This window comes from Squalius cephalus (assembly GCF_949319135.1).
Source record: "Squalius cephalus genome assembly, chromosome: 7".
NCBI classification, from domain to species: Eukaryota; Metazoa; Chordata; class Actinopteri; order Cypriniformes; family Leuciscidae; genus Squalius; species Squalius cephalus.
Window position 1 is genome coordinate 32655533 of NC_137128.1, and position 25761 is coordinate 32681293.

The following is a 25761-nucleotide window of genomic DNA, read 5'->3' on the forward strand; positions in this document are numbered from 1 at the left end:
AGGTATATGGAAGTCAATGGGGCATTGGGCCTGTTTGGTTACCCATATTCTTCAAAATACTTATTTTGTGTTCAACAGAAGAAAGAAACTCATACAGGTTTGGAACAGCATGAGGGTGAGTAATTGATGACAGAAACGATTGATTGATTGATTGATTGATTGATTGATTGATTGATTGATTGATTGATTGGTTGATTGATTGATTGATTGATTGATTTATTGATTTATTGATTGATTGATTGATTGATTGATTGATTGATTGGACTGCCACTGCACAGGAAATATAGGCCTTGTTTACACTGCAGGTCTTAATGCCCAATTCTGATTTGTTGCCTATATCCAATTTTTTTTTTTTTGACCGTCCATTTACACGTTCTTTCAATTGTGACCGATATCAGATTCATGTGTTTACACTTGTCTACACATCTGAAACATCATCGCACATGCTTAAAGGGGTTCTTGCACAGATGGATGAATGCGAAATATGATTGATGCTAGCTTTGCGATATATGCGAAGTTTGCCAAACATCACCATGACTTTGAGACGGAGGAGGACGAAAAGGCCATTATTGCAGCCTGCGCATATGCTTCAGTTATTGTGTGCGAGAGAGATCTCAGGACTGGTAGGAGCATATTGTGGCGGGCTGGAGGAGTGTGTCTGAAATTTTAGGATGAACATTTTGATATGTTGTGTCAAAGTTTGTCCACATTCCTCGGCCATCCGTCCCTTTGCAGATACGCGTCAGGGTTGCTGTCATCATTAAACCGCGGATACGTAGCCTAATGCCTCAGAAAATCTTTGTTTACATGACAGTCGCATTGGCACATATCTAATTTATATCGTATTTATTTCCACATATGAACGAGGTCTGAAACCGATCTCGAAATATCCAAATGCATGCATTTTTTTCCTGTTTACACGGTCATAGAACACATCCGATCTGTGTCACGTGACAGTGTAAACAAGGCCATAGAGACCTTTAATTGAATACCCCTGTAGTAGACAGCTGTGTGCCTGTATTTCTGTTACAATGTCTTATTTGACCACTATTTGATTTCATATTTTGCTTTATTTATGTAGCCTACAGTCAATTATCACCACACTTGCCTTCTCAGACAGCCCTACATACATCCTTTGGACTGATCAGCCAGCCTGATCTCATGAAATGCTTCTCTAGTATGCTTTGTATTTATCTTGCAATTTATATGTGAAAATTTGTTTTTACGTGCATATGATACACAGTTTTCAGGCGCATATGATACGCACTTTATGGTGTGTAATACGCACGTACCCCACACCACTAATCCTGCCCAATGGGTTTACGGTGCGTATGCACTGTAAAAACTTGCGTATAAATTGCACTATAAATACAAAGCTTACTAGAGACGCATTTCATGAGATCGGGTTAGATCAGCTGACCATGAGACTTGGCAAACTCTAACAGCTAATTTATCTATCTTAAGCACCTTTGGGTAAGAGCTGAATTCCCATAGGTAAACAGCCTGACAAAGTAAACTATATTTATGCTTACAGCAATAATTCAAAGATACAGATTTTGAAAAGAAAATCTAGCATTTCCCTGCCCTACATCTGACATATTAAAGACGCACCATGAACGTAACTGTGGTTATGTATGATAAGTTTTCTTTGCAACCATAATTTTGTGTCTTTAACCATAAATCTGAAGGGATGATCTTATTATTGGGCCAAAAGCACTGTTGCATAAATATTAAACAGGGAATATTACAGCTCATAAAAGCCATAAATATTAGTCCAAGCATTTAGGCTATGAAATTGAATGCTAAAACAAGAAAAATGCCTTTTGATGATTTAAGGGCTATGGCTAATTGACATTTTAATAAGGGGAATATTATATGAGCAGTCCATCAGAATTATTCTGCAACATTTCCAAAAGGCACAGACATGCACAAATCACATTTTTAGTTTTCATTATACATCATTGGGGATTTACAGACCACAATACTAATTTATTTCCACATCATTTGACAGGTTTGGTTAGTATAAGGATCTCATTGTTGGCAGACTATCAGCTCTAAAGCAAACTGGATCACTACCTTTTAAATATCTACAGCTCCAACCACTAAGATACCTATAATAATACAGAAACCGATGCCTCTAGGGTTCTTCATGAATATTTGTTGGTTTTGGACATGTGTATTTTTTCAGAGCAAGAAATGTTAGAACTGCCACATTTCAATAGCCCTGGGTAAAATAATAAAATGGATTTGTTGTTTTTTTCAGTCAAGGAAGCAATTTAATTGATTTATGGTGACAAGGAAAATATCTGTCTTGCGCACTGGGCTGTAAAGATTTTAACTACCATTGGACACTGAACCCTTTCAGAAGAAAATATTTTCTGAGAGTAAAGCATGAAAGGACTCCATCCATAAAAAGATTGTTGTGGTAAAGATTTCTATCTCTAGCATCAACATCAGAACAATAATCTGATTTCTGCATCTATTTGTCTCTTTTATTTTTCCCTTCCTTAATTTCTTTCAGTATCTTTTAAAGTTGTAATTTCTATACAGACAAAGGTCAGGTTTGACCTTTTGTACCGACAAGAATAATAAAATGTGAAATCATATATAATGTGAAAACGACACGGGTTAATAAACATATTAAATATTAATGTTGTATAATAAAAAAGAATGACCTTAAGCCTTGCAGAAAATAAAAAAATAAAAAAAGGATTCTGTTTTGGGTTTAGGGGACAGAAAATATAGTTGGCTCAATTTAAACATGTTATAGAAGTCAATGAAAAGTCCCCACTATGATAGAAAAACAAAAGTGTCAGCTCATACATTTTATTTTCCACTTAATGCATTGCAACGAGGCACATTACTGACCTGTGACCCCTGTGGTATACGATGGCTTGCTTTCAATTTCACCTTTGATCACTTGTACACCTATCTGATATTCTGTTCCTGGGTTGAGGCCTGAAAAACACACATTCATGTTGTTCTCACTACACAGCCAGTGAATTCAACATACTCTGTCTGAAGCTCAGGGACCCATGATAGTAGATGGATGCATTGCAGCAGACTGACCTACAATGGTGTGCATGGTTTTGGCCTCCTGGCTCATTGCCACGTTCTCCTGTCCTCCCTGACCATCAGGGCTAGAATGAGTCAATTTGAAGTAGTCCACAGCGATCGCAGGGTTCTTCCAGTCCACCTGGATGGAGTCCTCTGTCTGGCCCACCACCTTTATTCCTTCAATACCAGAGACCTCTGAACAGAAAAGCAGATCGGGGCAATATATGTTATGCACAGTAAACAGCTTAAAGTCATTTTGGTTTATGTTTCACTGCGCAATATAACAGTAGCCTTTAACTTTACACTCATTTTGTTTACCAGTGGTATTGTAGAATTACCCTATTCTCTGAATGTATTTGCCCATGAATAATTTTTTTCTTAGGAGAAATCAAAACAATGGGGAGTTTCCAAAATGAATTTGTTATTAAATGAATGTTATTAAATGCTATTAAAATTATATATATTACATATAATTAATTGTTTTAGCAAATATTAATATATAATTCATTTTTATTAATTAATCAGTGAAGAACATTTATTTTTCTTATTTTAACAGTGCTTCTGCAGTGACACTTTTGGGTAACAAATGAATGGCAATCAATTGCCATTTCTTGCATATTTTTGAATTGATGTCTCCGGTACTCCTCTTACAAGCATCCGTCCTCAACATTCTGCCACCGGATGACAGAAATGAGTTACAGCCTAGTATTCTACCACTTCAGACTGAGTTGGTCCTTCTCATCTCTGTGAAGGAAATGCTTTCAGACATTCCAACTCTCTGTTAACCAGTGACTGACAATGTCCCATGCCGACCATTCATCTTTGTCATCATATCCATATGATCAGCACTTTCTCATGGGAGTCTAATGTGCTGTTAGAGAATGTACAACTGACCACATCAAAATGCTGTAGTGCACATCCCATTGTTACACAACTGCAAACAATCATTTCCATGAAAATGTGTTCTTGAAGTCTACAAGCTTAGTTACATCTGGCATTTATGGTTAACACAAATACCCCCATTTCTTTTGTTTACAAGGCATTGGAGACATAAAATCTATATTAAGCTGTAAATGAATAAATAAACCCCCTAATACTGCATGATTACAAGTATCTCTGTAGCATTTTAAGCCATTATTCTTACCGGTTGTAGCCACTATCTCATCAGAATCACTGTTAATGCCCCTGATGACAGCGTACACCTGCACTATGTACGTGACTCCGGGTCTGAGTCCTGTGATTAGGTAGGAGTTTTTCGTGTTTTCCACCTGGACCTCTTTAATGGCTCCCTCGTCTCCCTTTGGATAGTAGGACAGGATATAGTACTCAGCTCCTCTTACAGACTCCCACTCCACCAGCAGAGATACATCTGTGACTTTGATCAGACGGAGGCCTTTTGGTCCTAGAACTGAAGTATGAAACAATGTTGTCACCACTGGGAGTTTATAAGCATTCTTTTACATCAGATGACATTGGGGTCTATGCAACGGGGTCCGGTTTATTAAAAGATTTGTTCACCAAAAAATAACAGACCGAAATAAGTCACTATTTACTGAGTGTAGGATTTACTTTGAAACAACTTCCACTTAGAAATTAAAATTCACTTTTACTTGCAAGTAATTTAAAAAGATATATTAAAAGACTTACAAAGAAGTAACAATTAGTTACTCTGAATTAAAAATAAAATCAAGTAGAAAGACTAAAACAGTAAAACCTACTTTGAATTTTTACAGGCTCATAGTCAGTGTGCTGAACTGACGAATCAGATCATTCCGATTCATGAACAAATCATTCAGACCATTTAGATCAACTGATTCATTAAAAGAATCCGACTCAAAAGAACAACTAATTCATGAATAAGACATTGCTACTTCTCTCAAGTATACACCAAGGGGAGCTTTTCATTGAATAATTTAAGTACATTTTGATTTGTTCATCACACAAACTGCAAAAGACTTGTACCCTGAGTCATATGGGCCACTTTTATGATTTATGGTGCTTTTTGTTGTTGTTGGCAGTTTAGAGCTTGATAGCCCTAGTCCCCATTCTCTTTTATTATATTTAAAAGAGTGGCCAAACTATTCTTTGGAAATTCTCCATTTGTGTCCCACAGAAGAAAGAAAGTCATACAAATTTGGAACGACGTGAAGGTGAGAAAATAATGACTTTGACTTTTACCCAGTTCTCTTCTTTCATTTCTTAAGCTTGTTCACATTTTTGCAGCTCATCTTGCCAAATAGGTGATCCTGAGGTTTACTGAACATCTTAGCAGGCTATTTTTGGGAGATCTTACGTTTTCACTTTGGTTACTTTGTGGTTTTAGGCCTCCATCAATAAGTATGGATTTGAACAAAACTGCACATCAGGAAGAAAAGAGGAAGGTCCCAGACCAGTAACAATCCAGGAGCCCCAGAGTCAGACAGACTGTCAGCAGCCCAGGGAGCGAAGTTTCCATTAACACATTACCCACCGGCTTAAGGGAAAAACATAAAGGAGATGGTGGATTTAAGGAAACACTGTTAGAGGGGGAAAAACATCAAGGAACTCCATGAGGGGGAGAAAAGGGTGCTGTGGAGACCGCATTACCCAGGAAAGAATGAACAGCAGGTTTGGACATTGTTCAACATGGAGAGGGGGCAGGAAGTCAAATGTTTTCCTTCAATTCTGCAGGAGCCTTTCCATCCAGTGGCAGTTAATATGGCCATTCTTGCCATTCTCTCCAGGGTTTTCCAGTAACAATTTCACCCGTAAATAATATCCTAAAAGGCCAGCAGAACTAATTAATTATCATCAGCCAGCTGGAAAGAAAGCATAAGTGCCGGAAATGCATGTTCCCACTGATTGATTGTAAGGGATAACCAAAGCCATTAAATTACAATTATAACACAGTTTTGTTTGGACTTGGACACACTAGCATAAATCAACAGTGGTGGTTCTTCTAGCCAGAGCAGCATCAGTCTGATGCTTAAAGTACTTTTAAATAACCATAAATGCCATTTTAATTGCATTTTATTGTGATCTGTAATAGATATTAAAAAAAATTATGTCACAATCATATACATTTATTGTGAAATTGGGCAGTAGAGGCCTAATGGTTAGAGAGTCAAACTGGTAACCTTAAGGTTGTGGGTCCGATACTCAATATCCCAATCGCTCTCAGAGCGCCACAGCAATAATGGCTGCCCACTGCTCAGTGTGTGTGTTTGTGTGTGTCCACGGTTTGCAGTGTGTGTGTTCTCTACTCACTGCTCTTAATGTGTGTACACTAGCTTGGATGGGTTACCATACTTGGCATTTATACTTCACTTTCACTTTTTTACTTTTATTTGACTTTTTATGCAGTGCCTAAGCCTGTGGCAGCAGCAGATGTTTCCATAGAAGGAAAATCTAAATCTAATCAGCATCTACACTGTGTTGTTGATTTGCCATTAAGACATCCACCAAAACCCACTAGACTCATTGTGGTCAGAACAAAGTTGCCACGCTGATCTTTTAGATGATTGACCAAATTTACGATTAACGTAGAATCGTTTCATGGTGTTTTCTCTGTTTTTCATACAGGTCTAATCTATGTGGGTTTGTAATCGCTTCCACATAATCTAGGCCTGCAAACCAAATTTCTTTATTTATACAGTATACTACCGTTCAATTTTTTTGCTGTTGTTGATGTTGTTTTTTAGAAATTAATACTTTTATTCAGCAAGCACGACTTAAATTGATCAATTCCTCTTTTAAATAAATGCTGTATTTGTGAACTTTCTATTAATCAAAAAATCCTCAAAAAAGCATTCACAAAAATATTAATCAGCACAACTGCAATCAACATCAATAATAATAAGAAATATTTCTTTATCCTCAAATAAGCATATTAGAATGATTTTTGTAGGATCATGTGACACTGAAGGCTGCCTGTGTAATGGCTTTAAATTGTAATAATTTTTCACAATATTTTTTTGTATTGTATTTTTGTATTTTGATCAAATAAATGCAGCCTTGGTGAGGATAAAAGACTTCTTTAAAGAAAAGAAAAAAAAAATCATTAAAAATATGACCAACCCCGAACTTGTTTGTTTTAGTTTTGAAAGGAATATTAAGTGTTATACCAAAACATGTCATATTCACACATTTCTGTTTACTCCATTCTACCAGACGCATGATATAATGGGAATTTAGATGTATAAAAATAATTGTGGACATTGTTTTGGGTATTAAAACAACTGGCATTCAAACCCTAATAAATACCTCTTAATATAATAACCCCTATATGTTTTATTGCTTCTGGTGTACATGGTATACCTTTTAAAGCATCATCCAAGAATCCTCATAAGATTTTACAAGTCAGACATCTCATATATGCACGAACGAGTGTGGTTTATTAACAATGGTTCCCTTCCCTATAGCGTTAGATATGGAGAATCTTTCAGACAAGTTATGGACAGCTGAAACCCTCAAGTTATATTCCAAAGCCAATTAGTGTCAAGATCATGAGAATGTAACAGCTAAATTGATCTGTTTGACTAGTTTGCAGTGCTTGCTTTTAACTCCCTACTATTATCATTCTTGGAGTAAATTACACTGTGCCCTAACTCCCCTAAGAAGCCATTTCAGAAGTGTTAACACAGATGATGTGTCACACCCCAAGGCTCTGGCCATGGCTAATATTTTTTGAAACTCAGCTTATGCATTCCAACTCTGAGGCACTCCACTTTTATCTGAAGGTCTGAGGGCGAATCGCATGGAACAGAAAAGGATTGATGAAAAACAATTCCCTTGTGCTAATGAGGCCTATCTTTTACCTTTTCTTGCAGCAGGAGACTGAAAAAGAGAGTTAATACGAGCAAATGAACTACCTCAAAGTGTTCAATTAGCTCTTATATAAGCATTTATTTGAAAAGTATGGGAGTAGCTGTAAATTGTAAAGTTTGCACAATGTCAAAGCTCGAACTAGAAAAGTTGCCCCTTACTTTGTAATCTTGAAGAATCCTCTCAAATAAAGCATATACTATATATAGCCTAAGTATGAATTTTAGTACTCAAAGTTTCTGATTATATGCCTGATTTAAAAAAGAAATGCATTGATTTGCATTGATCTATCTCATGTGGTGCTTGTTGGTTCAACTCAAAAAGATGAGTATGTTGTAGATTTTTTTTATTAGAAAATCTTAATTGAGATGCATTATTTGTGTTGTAAGTTGCCAGAACTTGAGAATAGTAAGTAAGCCAAAAATATACAATTATTTTTTCAGCATAATTAATCCGAGATTTATTTTTACATGTAGGTAAATAGCAAATAGCATGACCACAGTAGTCCAAATTCTGAATGAACGACTTATGAACAGGTTCTTTTTAGTGAATTCTTCACTAAAAAGAACCTGTGCATCTGTAATCAGGGTATTCTGATTAGAAAGAGAATGACTCTTATTAGTCTGTTCACTAAGTGAAAATAGCAGTATTTTCTTTGCAATAAGTGTAAATAGTAGTTAAATGCTCTTTATAGGTATAGTGCAAATAGTGGCAGATACTATTTTCTCCTCAGTGTATTGTAGTATATTATTTAACAGTATGCATTATAACAACATATTCAGTGTATGACTGCATTTATTAAAATCATAAATAGATGCTGCTTTATTAGGACAGTATCCCTAAAGCAGTATTCTACACCTATACCTAACCCTATCCGTTAAACCCTTTATTTCCAATTTTCAAATCTTTTCTTAAATTATGTTTTATTAACAAAGTTCGGGAGGCGCACGTTACGATAATTAAACCTAATTAAACACATGTGGAGCACATTCAGACAATCAAACCTAATTAAACACGAGTGGACCACACTCTGTTAATCAACCCAATCAATGAGGTAAGAGGTGTATATACACTGCAAACTTACCTCCGTTCGTTGACAGTTTAACAGCATCCCTCCACCACCCCATCTCCTCACTTCTAGTCCTAAATACTCTTACAACAACGGGGGAGTACTCTGGGTTCAGGCAAAATTTCCAAGCTCGGAGCCCTCCCCCGGACAGCACGCCAAATACGCATAATCTTTACTCTGTTTAATTGATGTAAGGGTGAACTCGTGAATTTTTATTTAAAATGAATGCCTCTTTGAGCTGATATGCGACAGATTCAAACTCGTGTCAGTTGCATCAAAAGCTAATGCCACCAACCTCACTCTCCACACCACTGCTCCTGTTATCAGCAGGATTTCTTTTGTAATTTTGTCTGGCCCAGTCAGACAATAGAGGGCGGAGTTAGTGTAAATAGCCTCTGCCTACAAGGTGGGACACTCAAATCCTAAAAAAAAAAATTCTGTAAACCCACTTCACATTTTCACACTGAAGACAATCTTACCCGTGGAGCAGTCGATTCCAAAGAATCCCTCATCGCAGATGCACTGTCCATCCACGCAGCGTCCATTACCTATGCAGTCATTCGGACAGGTCGCGACACTGCAGTCATCTCCTGAGAATCCACTAAAGCACACACATTTGCCATCCACACAGTGGCCTTTATCTTTGCAGTCGTTGGGGCACGTGAGCTGGCTGCAGTCCTGGCCGGTGTAGCCTTCATAGCAGACGCAGCGTCCGTCAACACAGCGGCCATTATCATTGCATTCATCAGGGCAGGATGAGATGGAGCAGTCTGGACCCTCCCAGCCTGGGTTACACTTACAACTGCAAGAGTCATGTTGGTACGTGCCATGCCCACTGCAGCTGGTGTCCACACCTAGCAGAGGAGAATACTCTTAAAGGAGAACTCCGGTCAATTTTAACATTGAGCTCATTTTTTTGTAAATTTGGAGTGCTGTCAATAAAGAGAACAACGTCAAAAATCGGTGTTGCCTACACCGTGTTATCCTCTTTTTAAAATTTGCACCCTGTTGACTTCAATGGGGCAAGTTTTAAACCTGCTTTTAGCCTCTTAACATCCTTGATGTGTCATTACAAGTGCCCAGCCATGTGAGTGGCTTCCAAAACTTCCAGTTTTCGGTCAAAGTCCATAGTAGTCGATTGTCGAGTTCACGCGCGTGATCATAGATAACTAAACCTGTGCGCGTGAACTCGACAATCGACTACCATGGACTTTGAACGAAAACTGGAAGTAAACACAGGTATGTGCGCTGGCTGAATTAATATCACTTTTATTAATATCTTTCACATCTACTGCAGTCAGATTCACCCGTGTTCACTCTAAAGGAATCACTCACATGGCTGGGCACTTATAATGACACATCAAGGATGTTAAGAGGCTAAAAGCAGGTTTAAAACTTGCCCCATTGAAGTCAACAGGGTGCAAATTTTAAAAAGAGGATAACACGGTGTAGGCAACACCGATTTTTGTCGTTGTTCTCTGTACTGACAGCACTCCAAATTTACAAAAAAATGAGCTCAATGTTAAAATTGACCGGAGTTCTCCTTTAAAATATTGAAGATATGAACTACCAGTGCATTTATATCTGAAGTGGAGAACGGAGCAGAGAGTAACAAAATAATAAAGAGAATATTTAATGTATAATTGCAACAATGAAATTGATTTTGAATTAAATTGACTGAATTGCAATTCAAAGAAATACAGCAGGTAATGGCATTCCAGGAAATTAAGTTATTTGACCTTGGTGGTCCATAAATCTATGGCTGCATCCGAAGTCGCATCCTTCCTCCCCGAATTCACGGTATCATAGGGCCTGTTTACACGTGGTCATTTCATAAGTTTTTACTGATCGGATAGCTATCTGATATGTTAAAATGGTTCCATTTACAGTACACTTGCCCACATAAATGTGTCTCCACAACACGGATATAAATCGGATCTTCAATTCCCGCGCAATAGCCTGCAAATTTGATTTGAAACTGATATGAGCTGCATTTCATTAATCATCAGCTAATTTCAAGATCAAAAAAGACCACAGGAGGAGAAAGAGCAGCATCCACACTGGTAAGATCATAGTCTCACTACTTTTAATGAAGATGATTGTGTTTTGAGTGTTTGCGACTTACTTTCTGTTCTATTTGTGGCAGTTTGAGCGTTGGCTCTCTGAAGAGATACACAGATGCATCTGTGGCGATGCGTTTTGCGGTAGCGCCGTTATATAGCCTTTAACATGTGGTGTTGTTGTTGTTGTTGTTTTACATTTTGGGAGGAGTAAATCTCACAAATGTGGTTTCAACAACCAGATGAATTTGCACTTGTCCAGTTTCGTCTAGAATGAGGCCCAGACAGACCACCTCCTGAAGTGGTTTGAGCGATCGGATTTAAATCCATCTCAAAAGCATTTCGGAGGGCATAACTGGTCTTTTCACGATTGGATAGCTATCTGATCAGAGAAAATGAATGAAGTGACCTGTGTAAACAGGGCAGGCCCATAAAAGAGTATGGGAAAAGTACCTGGATGACCTACTTCTTCCGGCGTGACACTGTGCTCAGGATTTGTGAATGGAAGGGAAGCGACGTAACTGAGGCTGGTTGGTCACATGATTATGACAACATGACGAATGTAGTTCCGTCCAGATTATATTCATACTACATTGGGGTTATATAAAGTTTAAAGGAGAACTCCGGTCAATTTTAACATTGAGCTCATTTTATTGTACATTTGGAGTGCTGTCAATACAGAGAACAACTACAAAAATCGGTGTTGCCTACACCGAGTTATTCTATTTTTAAAATTTGCACCCTGTTGACTTCAATGGGGCAAGTACTAAACCTGCTTTTAGGCTCTTAACATCCTTGATGTGTCATTACAAGTGCACAGAAAATGTGAGTGATTCCTTCTGAGTGAACACGAGTGGATCTGACTGCAGTAGATGTGAAAGATATGTATAAAAATGATGTTATTTAAGCCAGCGCAAATACCTGTTTACATCCTGTTTTTCGGTTGAAGTCCAAAGTAGTCGATTGCCGAGTTCACGCGCGTGATCATAGGTAACTAAACCTATGCGCGTGAACTCGGCAATCGACTACTTTGGACTTCAACCGAAAAACAGGATGTAAACAGGTATTTGCGCTGGCTTAAATAACATCATTTTTATACATATCTTTCACATCTACTGCAGTCAGATCCACTCGTGTTCACTCAGAAGGAATCACTCACATTTTCTGTGCACTTGTAATGACACATCAAGGATGTTAAGAGGCTAAAAGCAGGTTTAGTACTTGCCCCATTGAAGTCAACAGGGTGCAAATTTTAAAAATAGAATAACTCGGTGTAGGCAACACCGATTTTTGTCGTTGTTCTCTGTATTGACAGCACTCCAAATGTACAAAAAAATGAGCTCAATGTTAAAATTGACCGGAGTTCTCCTTTAATGGTACTGCCTTCAAAAATTCAATGCATTCTAACATAAAATTCTGTATTCTAAATTAAAAATTACATATATCTCTGCTATTATTTGTAGTAGGCTAGTATTATTTTTAATCGAAGGTGCCAGAGTGAAGTTTCTGATCATTCTTGTCTAATGTAACTGATCACATCCAAAGTTAGTCTATATTATACTGTATGTAATTAGAAAGAAAGGCTGGGGTGTCGCATGTGATACGGGACACATAAGACAATTCATTTAGCACTTTTTTCATTATGCACTAAAACTTTCAACTGTGCACTGCTAACTAAATAAAACTGCCATACATTTTTGGTCAATCCAAGTAGCTTAATCTTAAGTTTCTTAAAACCAGGGAATAATCGTTAGTATACTAATACCTGACCCTCCTCTGCAGCAGCTCTGAGCGCATTGGCCTTTTAGGTACGTGACCTCCTCCTCCAGGCCATTTACACGGTACAACAGGGCTTTGAAATCCTCAGAGTCAGCACATCCACAACCAGCCGGCTGTAGCCGTATGTTGTGCTTGAAGACAATGTCATTCTCTCCATCCACTGTGACTAACTGTCCTTCTGAGGCCTGGTCCTGGGAAAGTTGTCCCATTTGAGAACTCTGCTTACAACCAGAGTCAATCCTATAGACATGGCTGAATGTGAGTTCTTTCTCTGCTGGAAGCACCTCCTCGGACAGCACAAGTTGGGACAAGGTAAAAAGCGTCCCCAGAAGAAAGAGACCTCTCTTCAGCCGGTTGAATCTAACAATCATGGTTTCTAAAAGAGAGCAAAAAGACATGAACTCTTGGAGAATCTTCTGATGTTTGTGAGGTTGAATTTACAAGCATTTCTTTCTCAAAATATCAAACTTTCCTTATGGTTTGCGGTCTCACCTTCCAGTAAGGAGCTTGATTTGCATGCTACACACATGAAAATCAATGCGCAAGACATCACATTATGTTTAATGGAGCGAAATCTGTTTTACAAGGCCAGTGTTACAGATGCCTGATCCTACTAGGAACTGGGCAGACCTTATGTTTGCCAAGCACATTCCATCAAAACCATTAATTGCACATCCACAACCACAAGGGCTTCTGGGAGCAGAGAACACTTCAAACTAAATGATGTAATCCCCATGACAATTATGTCATTCAAACCTTTTAATACATCTCTGCAAAGTAGGATGTTTTACAGAAGAGAAAACCCATTCAAAAGAGCCACCAGGGACTTGTTTGCTTTAAAACTAAAATATGAATTAAAATAACTTTCTTCTCCTGAGCACCAGCGGAAAGCAGGGCCCTAAGTTAATGTAATTCATTTACAGTAAGTATGTGAATCTTGTGTGGTCTGGGAATCTTGATGTGGAAAAAAGGGTTTTCTCTTAAAAGACTGATCATAGTTTATACTATCCTAAGTATACTTTACTACTATACTAAGTTAATTATAAGTAAATGTATAAGGCAGATCTTTATCAATTACTTGATAAATGACAGCATTCTTCTATAAATAATCTGATATAAAACTATTTAAAAATTACATAATATAATTAAAACAAAAAAAAATCAGTTATTTGAATATTATATATATATAATATTTTTATAATACAAATATACATAAAAATAAAAATATAAATAAAAAATATTATTTACATGCATCTGATTGTTGTAGATAGACAGCATATAACTTGAGTTAAAAAAAAAATCATAAATACCCATAGAAGATGAGACATATCTAGCCATTATGCAATGCAAAGGCAAGGGCCCCTGTGAGCCTACAGGACCTTAAATGACAGCCATCTACTCTGCTTTTACAGCCAGATAGTTTCACTGACACTGCATAACCTGTGACAACAGCCGATTAATATCTATATGCACTTTTCCTTTATGGATTTGAATTATGTCCTTTTATCAATCACAACACTGTAATAAACAGAACATGACAAATGGCTTAAAAATTCAGCACCACGTTTTTGAATTTGTCATTTATTCATTCCACACCTTGTTTTGAACCATTAAGAGGATCTTTGTAAATGTGGCGCTTGAATATAAACACGGATCAACACACATCAAAGTCCAGAAGCAGATGTGGAATGGCAGAAATGCTGAAATGAGGAGACAGAGCACTCCCTCAGGACCCAGATAGAAATGTGAACAGAAGCACAGAAAAATCTGGAGCTCATGCCGTACGGATCAACCAACTGAGAAGAAAACAGTGCTGGCGGCTGTTGTTTTTGACAGATTCTCTTTTGCAGATGTGGACAACTATTCCAATAGTCTGAGAAGACTTCTAGCGGCCATTTTGGGTTCATCAATTTCCAAATAATAACCTTAAAAAACAAGTAAAGCAATGAATCATTCACTAAATGGCTTGTCCAGCCAATGTATTCTTGTCAATGCAACCCAACTGTATATGGTCAATAGTAGACCTCAATACAAATAGCAACTTCAAAAACAACTTCAAAAGCACAAACAAAATGTTCACACAGAGCAAAACAATTATCCTATAACAGTAACCACGTAACAAATCAGCAACACAGTTCATATGAAATAGTTTGTTACGGTCTGTTGAGCAATTTGTGACTATTTAGAGGAATAATGTTGGTTTAACATGTGTTTTTATGTAGGCTAGATTCAAAGACATTCACATCTGTGACTCATACTGGAACAAAGTATTTCACTCTGCATTATCCCTTCTAATTGATATATCAAAATAACAATACTCGACTCACTGAGTAATATTTAAACACTTAACACTGAACTCAAACAGGCAGGAGAGTCTCTCTATCATCTGAAGGACTCCCTGATGCTAATTAGATTGGATGGTGCAATATTGAAGCATGGAGTGGTGAGGTCCATGACCGTCCTGCCGTAGCCCACATCACAGGCCCAGACACCACACACATGCTAGAGCTGCAAGGCCCTTTGAGGGTCTCGTTTATTGCTTTCTGTCAGAGGCTTTTATTTCTTGTGCGCTGTTTCTTTTTGCTCTTTTATTTATCTTGGAAAGGACACGGGAAAAGCCTGCCAACTTTCTTCTTCCACAGCTACAGGAGGGGATGTTTGAGTCTGCATGCACATACATAAACACACTAAAGAAGATGCTCTGTTTCTATCACAGTAACTGACAATACAAATCGCACTGCAAAAACCGCCCACATTTTGCATGTAACTGGCCAATGCATGATTTTATATATGTATAAAATAAATATATATAGAGGAATAGACTTAAAACTAGAAAAATATAATAATGATAATAATAATAATTCAAAGATAAGTTTTTTTTTGTGCAGAGTGTAGAACATTCAAGAATCTCCTTGAGTTTTACAAGTTGATGTCCAATTGGACACAATAATGTTTGAACCTTTCTTTTCTATACCCAGTGAACAATTCAGCAAGCCGTGCCCAATGAAATCCCTGCTACAGCAATAGTGGAAAGGATGCTTAAAAGAGCCTGGTTCAAGACATAGAAGAGATGCAGGCAGCTAAGTGGCCGTTGGCTGTTTTCTCTTGGATCTCGACACCAAGTCAAAACATAATCTTTCAATGCTTTGACTGGGACTTATTCATGGCTTTTAGGAACTACAAGTGCAAAGACCTACAAGCAATAAGGCATACGAACAGACTGTGAACAGCATAAATCACATTCTGAGAGGGGAATAAACTGAGTGAGGTAGAAGGCGGGAAAACAGAGAGCCAGACTGTGCCGTGCCATGCCCTCTCCTCTCCTGAGACACATTAGGAAGAAGACAAAGACAGTCTGTTCCACTGCATCTGAAGCGGAGCCCCAGTTGCACCATTAGGAAGGAGATTCAGGGCTTACCGATGCAGAGACAGAAGAGGCGGAGAGGTGAGGAGTGCAGACTGTGAGCCGCAAACATCCAGCACTAGTGATTTTCCCCTTTGCTCTTCAGCTGATGAGAGCTGAAAGCAATTAAGCTTAAGTCTAGGTACCGACTCATTTCCTCTCCTCAGTATGTGAACCACTGGGGAATGAAACCACAGCAGCCTTAGAGGATCTTTCAGATGCCCAAAACTGATTTTGTTAGCCTGTAATGTGTAACGTGCGGGCAGCATATAGTAAAACTCCAGTGGGCTGCGTGCAACATCTGCTGTTCATCTGATCTGGGCTTCTGATAATACCTGAAGCCAACACAGTAGCCTTTCCTCCTAATCTGGCAGACGAGGGGGATGTTGCTTAGATCTTGTGTAAAAGTGGGGTCTGAATAGGTTAAGTTAATGCATATGCCTCAGAAAAAGAAAAAACAAACTTACAGATGGAATGAGCAGGAAATACAGCCTTATATGACAACCATATTTTTTTTTTGTTATGGCAAGTAGGAAGGTTTCAAAAGAAAACTGACAAATAGTGTACCAATACCCATTGCACAGTAGTATCAACATTTTTAAATAAATATGAAATAGTAATTTGTTTGAAAAAAAAACTAAATTATTTAAAACAATTTTTTAAAAAGGCTTTCATTTACAAACCGTGCTGCTAAGCACCTGACTTCAAACACGTTTTTCCACTATTAGGCATTGTCCATTGGGACACACATGTTATCTTGTCAAGACTGGGAACCCCATTGCTGTACAAGATTTATGTATCAACCGGTCATTTTAAGGCTTTCATTGAGCACTTTTTATTGAAAAGAAGCTGTTTGTACTTTTAAACCAGAGATTATTGTCCCAAATGACAAAATATGAATCAATGTCAATGCTTTCAGTATATTTATCTAAAAAGGATACATTTGGCAATGGTTCTTTACCGAGCATGGACATTTAGCAATTACAAAAATAGAAAAGAAAATTTAAAATTTAGATTGCACTATATTAGTTCTCTATTTTTAACCTGATCTGACTATTAAATATAAATTACTTAATGTGATTCAAACATTTAAAAAATTTAGATTTATTTGGATTTGATCATAAAGTACATTTTAGATTATCTGTCAAAAAACATGTTTACAGTGTAGATTAAATATTCAAGAATTGGTCAATTCTTTTAAAATTAAAAAAACATAACACCATAACATAATTTGATGTCAATAATTCAAATAAAAAAAAAAGTGAGAAGTTCATGCACATGCAATAATGAAGCAGCAGATGCCTTACCCCAGAATATTCCCTGCCACAGTAATATCCCTGCTCACTGACTGACGCCTATTACTGCAAGCACCTGTTTACAAGCTCAAACTAGGCATTCAGGGCCCTCCTGTCCAGCAATGTCCCGGGAAGTCCTTCAGCTCTCTGCCTTCAAACTGTTTAAATGTCCTCATTGCAGCACTGAGCCAATGGCTAGCCTGGGTGTGGCTACCTCCAAAACTCAACCATAGAGGACAGAACTGAATGAGGGAGGTAATGTTGAACATTGCCTGGAACTTATTTCATTAAATACAAACTTAACAAGAGCGCTCCATGCATACCACCATCCCTTGCAGGTAAATTTTGATGAGCGTTTTTTATTTCAGAGCTTTTCTTACAGTAGCAGTGCTAATCAATCTATTTTCCAGGAATTGTGATATATAGCTTCTGACAGGCATGTAGAGCCAAATTCAACATAGTCCTGAGCTTAAATACAGCACCAAACTACATGGCGCAATAGAGCAATATTTGTATGTGTTCTTTCCACAAATTCTTTCCTCTTGATTCCAAAACCTGTATAATTTTACAAATGGAAATTGATTCCTAATCATATTTACAGCTTTTGGTTTTGTGCCGTTTATAAAAAATGTTCAACGCTAAGCATGTAGTTAACAAAATGTACACAAATGTATATTCAAATGCATAAACTTCAGCATAACAGCCCTAACAAAAACATACGACTTTGATTATTATTGATTTAACAAATTAATTTCTTTGGAGAAACTCCACACATATTTTTCTGTCAGCCTATAATCAAGATTTTAAGTGGAACGGAACAGCAATTATCAGAAGTCATCAGTAAAGTTGTTTGGCTATAATTTTCCAGGCATCTGTTGATCTCAGGGTGTTGTGTTACACTGAGGTGAAATGCTTGGGCTGAAACTGGAGTGCAGGCCAGGTGTAATGTTTTTTAAAGAGAAGCAGGGGTCTGGCTTTTTACATAATGTTGTCGTATATTATTCCTCAGACAGTAGCTTCCTCATGGAACACTTTCAAAGGATGTTGTCATTGAAAAAAGTCACAATTATATGCCTTAAAATAGTCCCTTTAGTCCTACAGCAGACATACCCAATGTTTAATTTGTTAAGGGCTAAACGTAGAGCCTGAACACTATAAAAAATATTTGGCACACCTGATTGTCTCCATAAATATTTTGATACTTTTACATGTGGTTGGAATATGTAGGGAATAAGAACAGGGAGAAATTGTTCTGTAGTCAGGAAATGTCCAGCTGCATGATGAAAAAAAAAGTCATGCAAGTTTACAGTACCTCTCACTCAGCAGTGATTCTTTGAGTAAGTGATTGTGTCCGTGTCTATGTCTTTATTTACCCCTGAAAAACACAGTAAACACTGTTATTACTGGTTTTTAATTGCATGCCATTTTGCTTATTGGGCGATTGATTTACAGGCTGCAGTACTATAGTTTGAATCCTGGAAAAAAGGCAGACTTAAGTTAAGGTAAAATTTAAGTCTGTATTTAGTCATGTATAATGATACTTACACAAAATCTATGCACCCCTTTATGCAATATTTCATACAAATTTCATATTTTGCTTTTTTGATTGATTGATTTTGATGACTAGATTTGAAGGGATAGTTATCCAAATAATAAATACTGTCATTGTGTACTCACCGTCATCACTCTGACTGACTTTCTTCTGTGGAATCTGCTATATTTTAAGTCTTCTAAAATCATATAATATATGTTTTAAAAAGACACAATAAGTTAATGATCCATTTTAATTTTAGAAAACTACTGTAACTTTAAATAAACAAAACAGCAACAACAAATGAGCCAAGTTAGAAGTGGCAAAATATTTAGTGGTCTTATAATGGTCTTTTTTAATTAGCAAAAATTGCACAAATACTGTAGATAAAGTAACTTAGCACGGAATAGCCTTCCTCAACTTGCAGACGGCTTTTACAGGAAGAAGAGTCAGTGTTCCACTCAATGTAAATGGCTTCAAAGAGTTCATGAGTAGTTGTTTCATTAATGAGTTTAATGTGAGACCCAATATTCACTATAGGGTTCAAATCAGGACTCTGACCAGGCCAAAACATGAGCCTGATGGACTTGTTCTCAAGCCACTTGGTTGTCTTTTAAACTTGGGCAGGAGCATTGTCTTGTTGAAAAATAACATCTGATCATCACTCCATGAGATAACAACTTTTCATTGATGGGAAGCAAGCCATTCTGCAATATTACTCCAAATCAAAGTATTTTTGACTTTTCACAGTGAAGTAGCTCCCCATACCAGCAGCTAAAGGCTCTCACACACAATCATTGCTCTTCCTCCATGAGATGCATTTATTATTATATGTATCACCAGATTCTTGAAGACACCACTCTAAAGCATCACCATGAGTTTCACTGTGATTCATCACTCCACACACAACTTCCCGTATTCTGCCCAAAAAATATATTTTTAAGTGCATTTGCTTAAATTTTGCTAATTTCCTGACCAATAATGTGCGGTTAACACAATTAAAAGCTTTTTTTTGCATGTAACTGGCTAAATATTTTCTAAATAAAAGTATTGCACCCTTGCTAAAGTTTTAATTTCTTTTCTTTTTTTAAAGAAAAAATTACTGACCAAACAAAATTGATGAGTATACTAAAATAATTTTTTTGAAGTGGCTATATTTATTTACCACTTACATACCAATGAACTATGCATGAGAATGATATATACGTTTGTAAGTCAAGCTCTGGGTACCGCATGATTTACATGTTCCAGAGAGCTCTAAATCATTTATCCTTTGAGCGATACACATGTTTGAGGTCCCCCCTGACACGTCCTCAGATATATGCAGTTCCCTTTTGAATTATTGAATTATGTTCCAGTTTTTGAGATGATACCCACAAAGGAAATATGACTTTCATCTGTCACTCATTTTTCACCGTTGGCCCTCTCTCTCTCTGTTTATTTGAGAAGAGGATCTGTGTGATTAATGTGTTTGGCCACCAGTGTTGTGTGTACAAGAATGCAGCAGAAATGTGGCGTGGTGTGAAGCAGACTTATGACTTTTATCATGCTTTTTATGAGGCAGAGGCTCAGCAAGAGTTTGTGCATGAAGGAAACAGGGATATATTTAAGACTATGATGTGCACAGAATTAAAAAAATGGTGGGGGGAGGGAAAAATGTTGATTGCTATGCTGGAGGTTTATGATGATCACAATTACTAAGCAATAACCTGTAGCTATAAAAATATAAACACAATTTATAAGCAGACTACACGTTAGACAAACTCAGAGGAGTGCATTTTGTTCCACAAACCATCTCTCTTCTGTTGAAAGTTAAACTTAATACAGCGTATTTGTTTTGAAGTCTACTATAGAGGTGCAGAGACTTGAGGCTACAAAGACAAGCTGCAAGGAAATCTATCAACGAAAATAAAATCTCTGTACTTAAACATATTTAGATGGAATGCTTCTGGGTTTTATTAGACTGGTTTTGAAGGTCAACCCCACCATAAGAGAACTAAGAGGGAAAAAAAACATTTAAATGAAAGCCATAAGGACTCAAGCTCTGCAAATAAACCTTCTACCAACTTATACGTGTGAGACACATATCCATTCATCTATCTACCTGTCTCCAAAGCGAGGGAACATAACAAATCTTTCCAAAGCTATGGCAGGAAGCTACGAGGAACCGAATGGGGTGTGCTCCAACATTGCTGTGCATTTCTTTACTCACTGAACCAAGACATCGTTAGCATTAACGATGGGAGAAAATGTGATCCTACGAATAACGATTTGCTCTTCAAAAGTTGACCGATGGCCTTAATCGCACAAACACACTTAAGGATGATTGTTGTTGTAACTCAAAGCAGGAATATGTATGGCAATAAACATACTAGCATGCAGGTGACCTTTAAGTTCAGCACAAAAGGCATTCTTCACATTCACGCCATCTCACTGAATCAGATCTATGTGAGGCTGATTTATTTTAAATCCATTGCAGGACTCTTCGAGACAGCATGTTCCCAACCTGAAAAATGTAAAAGAGCTTCGTTGCTCTATAAGGTTCATGGCTTTTGACAGCCTTTCACTTCCTAAAATTAATACAGAGGTAACGTAAATGCAAGACATTAAATGCAAACATTAACAAAATCGATCAATCAGTCAATAAGTATGTCAATAAAGACTTTAAAAAAATATTTTTTGTATAATTAGTAAGTTAACCTTAATTAATATCACAATATTATTTACCATTTGACAAATGTAGTTCCATTATAGTTGATTGAGCAGTAGTTTGACCGGCCAAAAATAACTTAAATGCATCATACCTATTGGAAAGTTGAGCTGAGCTCAGAGCAGCTAAACAACAGAAAGGAAAATGTTTAACATGGTTAGTTGTATTGTTTCTTGATTTACTGCAAGTAATGTGTATGCCTCAAGAGACAACACTTTTTTTCTAGTGGCTATGATAACATAAACAGAAATATATATTAATTCAGCATTTTCTCTACAATACAGTATTTAAAACTAATTGCAGGACATTTAGAAACACATGTCAGCCAGCTTTTATTATGATATTCTATTATCAATCCAGCTGTAGTTTGCAACATGTGCCTCCAGCCACCGAGCGAATGCACAGAGTAACATTATAACATGACTTTCAACACACTCAAACATATTGATAGTATGATCATTTTGACCAAGTAAAACAGTGCTGTGTTACCCCACAAATTTAATTCATCAAACAAACTGACCTGTATGAGTAACAAAGCTCAAGTTCAGGGAAGAAGGTAATCGTAAAATATACATAAACAACAAAACAAAAGGAGCGGCTGCAGCCGACTGCCGCATATAAGCATAATAAAAACAGCAACATAAAATGTCCTGTTCCCCTCTCGCCCTTTACTGTCGTCATTCCTTCTTATATCCTTTTGAATAAGCGGCCTCTGTGGGAACTTGCATACTGTAACAATGATTTGATTTCTCTGGATTTAAACATTGTTGGAAACATTTGGGATCATGTAAGTACAAGTCAACAAAATACAGTAGACTATATAACATTGTATAGGGGGTTTTGTATATGTTAATCCAAAAATCTTACATATTGTGCCTTTAATTGGTTGGAAAGAATAGACCCTGAAAGAGATGTCTAAACTCTGCTTTAAACACTTACAGTTAAACGCTCCTGAATATTAGCCTTTTAGTTAGACAGGTTCAAACCATTTTGTAAAAATCTGTAATAGTGTTCCTGGAGAATTTCACCAAGTATCACAATATTAATAATGAGACCACACAAAACACCAACTTATTAGCAAAAAAGGCCATTAAAATATCATATAACTGATAACAGTATCCCATAGGCATAAAAATAACTCACCTCCCTCCCAGAGAGCAAAGCTCGTCTTCTCTCACCTGTTTCTCATTAGCCACCGAGGTTCTTTCCTCTTCAGATGTGATCTGTGATGTGATCTGGACACTTGACTTGAAGCATTCTATTTCAACATGCACTGCAGGGCCCAAAAATACATTCTTTCTTTATAGTATAGCAGGGGTCAGTTCTCTGGGAGAAGTGTCCCATATGGCACTACTGGTTCTTTTCACCATTTGTGAATTGCTCAGTTTTTTCTTTGTTTTTTTGTTTTTGTTTTTCGTTCCAGACTTTTCTTTGATAGGTTGCACGAATACAAGGCAACAAGTGACAAGTTTATGAGTTAATCACTGAGCCATTAAATTAATTGATTCGTTAAAACACATTGGCTGCGTCCGAAATTGCATACTCTCATGAGTAGGTACTTATTTTGAATAAGTAATTATTTCACGACCATTAAAAAAGTACCAGTAGTATGTGTGAAGAATTTAATCTGGACATACTACATTCTAGTAAGTCATACTACATAAGTTGCCCTTAACACAGCGTCACCGCCATTCACAAATCCTCTTCTGTGGCCTCATGGGACAGTAAAGTGTCCATTGTATGCACACTTCAGAATCTTGCCGGAAGGAGTGTTATCCGGGTACTTTTTGCCTAATATTTTATGAGTACTGTGAATTCTGACATACTTTTCACATGCTTTTCGCCTACTACACTGATAAAAATGATTTTGTGGTGAAGTAAATACTGAAAAAGTTATTCAGGCAAGATTAAAAAAAAAACGAAGTAAATTCTATATTAGTAGCCTACTAAATTCAAGCGTGTAGAAATGAAAGAGTAAATATCGACGTTATAAAAATAACTCAACTTTTCTGATACTGGTGTTCCCATCATGCACTGGGCCTTGAATAATTAATGAGGTTGATTTTCCAGCTGTATTTATACTGTTTTATCTTTGCTTTTGTTGTTAGGATTAGTAACTTGACATTTTGTGACATTTGGAGTTCATTTTCTACTCAAAATGACAAACACAAAAAACACTAAAAACGATCCATCAAAGGTTACCGTCATTGTGTATTGTCTACCCAGTTTTGAGGTCTCTGCGTTCACATAATATGAAACTTACGATCATTAGATATAGCGTCTCACACTATATCTATTGTAATGATTACTTAGATGTTTATAAGTAAAGCATAAACTTTAAAAGTGTGGTTAAATTAATATTATATTGTTTGAGTGAAATGTGTTGCAAAGAAAACTTCCATTAAGTAGATATTACTCAACCTTTTACTAGCCAAGTTAAAATGACTTATTTTCTTTATTTCTTTCACTTAACTTAGTTAAGTAGAGTTTACTTAATTCAATATGTGAAATTTACTTTCAAAATATGCATTCAAAAAATTTTTTGAAAAAAAAACTATGGCTGCATTTCAAATGCAGCCAGTTATACAGTGCACTAATCTGTAAGATCTTACCTTCATACTATTGAAATACAAACCGGATGACAGAACACCACGTGTGCACCATTAGCAATCACAATTACAGTAAATAGTAGTAAATTTCTTAGTAAAATTTTCTATATTTCCATGTTTTTTGGTATAGACTAAAAAAAGAAAGGTGAAGTCCGCACACTGCACGCTGCTCAAGATAAATTTATTCAAAGCACAACGTTTCGACCATCAGGTCTTCATCAGGTGCAATGATGAATGATGAACATTGCACCTGATGAAGACCTGATGGTCAAAACGTTGTGCTTTTAATAAATTTATCTTGAGCAGTGTGTGGTGTGCGGACTTCACCTTTCTTTTTTTGTTTATGTTATTTTGATGCCCTGCACCTGAGCCCAATCTGGGTGTTTGGGATGTGCATACCATTTTAGTATTTTAGTAAAAATTTTGTATTTTTGATTCTGGTATAGACTGCCTAATTTTACTGAATGAAATGTCGACCCACATGAGCTATATGACGGTGCAAGCTTTGGGGGTGTTGATGAACTCGATCTACTCCATCTATCATCATTCTGAATCCGATCCAGACGTAGGCTATTCTTTGACAGAAACGCAAATTTGCTCAGCTTTTTGCTCAAAATGTTGCTTTTTATGAAACTTACCCATATAAGTGTTGATAAAAAAAAGGAATGTATGAAGCTAGAATAAAACTTTTTTTGTTTGTTTGTTTATTTCAAAGCAGAGGATCTGTTCTTTCTTTTGACATATTGCATGTTCAGGTATTCAGAAAATATTCTGGAGCCATAAAACTTTTGTGAAAATGATAAAAAATGTTGGCTGTGGCTGGCAACTTTTTTCAAAAACACTGGCGAGGAAAGAGTTAAAGTGAAAGTTTATTGCTAATAAATGATCTCTCACTGTAGCTTAAAGTTTTCTTAAAAAAGCATTGCAGCCAGAGGATTGATATAATTCAAGATCATGTGTGAAATGTTTCCAGAAGTCTAATCAAATGAACTAAAGTACTTCACCAGTCACATTCTCCATGCTAAATTAGATATCCTCTACCCACCCACTCAGGTGGGTGCAGAAACACTACACTTCAGCTGTCCACAACTCCATACATCCACATAGTTTAGATGTACTGTTGAAAATAATGCACCATGGCATGAGGAAATCAGTCATGCAATCTCGCCTCTAATGGCAGCTCTCAAAAAACGTCTATAGATTCAATTTATCCTCTTAGTTAAATGGTTAAACAGGTCAGAAACACATGCTGACATGCACATGTCAGGGTTTTTTCTCTCTCTGCAGACCATTCTCAATTACCCGACTCAATAAAAGAAGCTTTCTTAAAGTTTACAGACTCTACAGTATTGTGTTGGGTGACTCCGCTCCACTGAGTGGAAAAGGGTAAAGGGTGCCCTGAGAGCACACTTCCTGTTAACCTTGGTGGTCCCGTTGAATGAATT

General features: G+C 36.9%; 1 protein-coding gene across 6 annotated transcripts in view; it reads right to left on the reverse strand.

Annotated features, from left to right (window-relative positions):
• Positions 1-17618, reverse strand: part of tnn (tenascin N) — a 33398-nt gene extending 15780 nt beyond the window's left edge. For 3 of the 6 annotated variants that reach the window (XM_079876175.1, XM_079876173.1, XM_079876171.1), the window contains exons 1-6: positions 17479-17618; positions 12755-13144; positions 9409-9783; positions 4202-4465; positions 3070-3252; positions 2869-2958 (exon numbers count right to left, since the gene is read on the reverse strand). In XM_079876175.1, coding sequence (XP_079732301.1) covers positions 2869-2958; positions 3070-3252; positions 4202-4465; positions 9409-9783; positions 12755-13139 — 1297 coding nt within the window. In that variant the 5' untranslated portion in view covers positions 13140-13144; positions 17479-17618. Of the gene's footprint in view, positions 1-2868; positions 2959-3069; positions 3253-4201; positions 4466-9408; positions 9784-12754; positions 13145-16186; positions 16268-17478 lie in introns of those variants that run through there. The other 3 variants (XM_079876172.1, XM_079876170.1, XM_079876174.1) reach the window with 3 other exon arrangements.
• Between the last annotated feature and the right edge of the window lie 8143 nt (positions 17619-25761).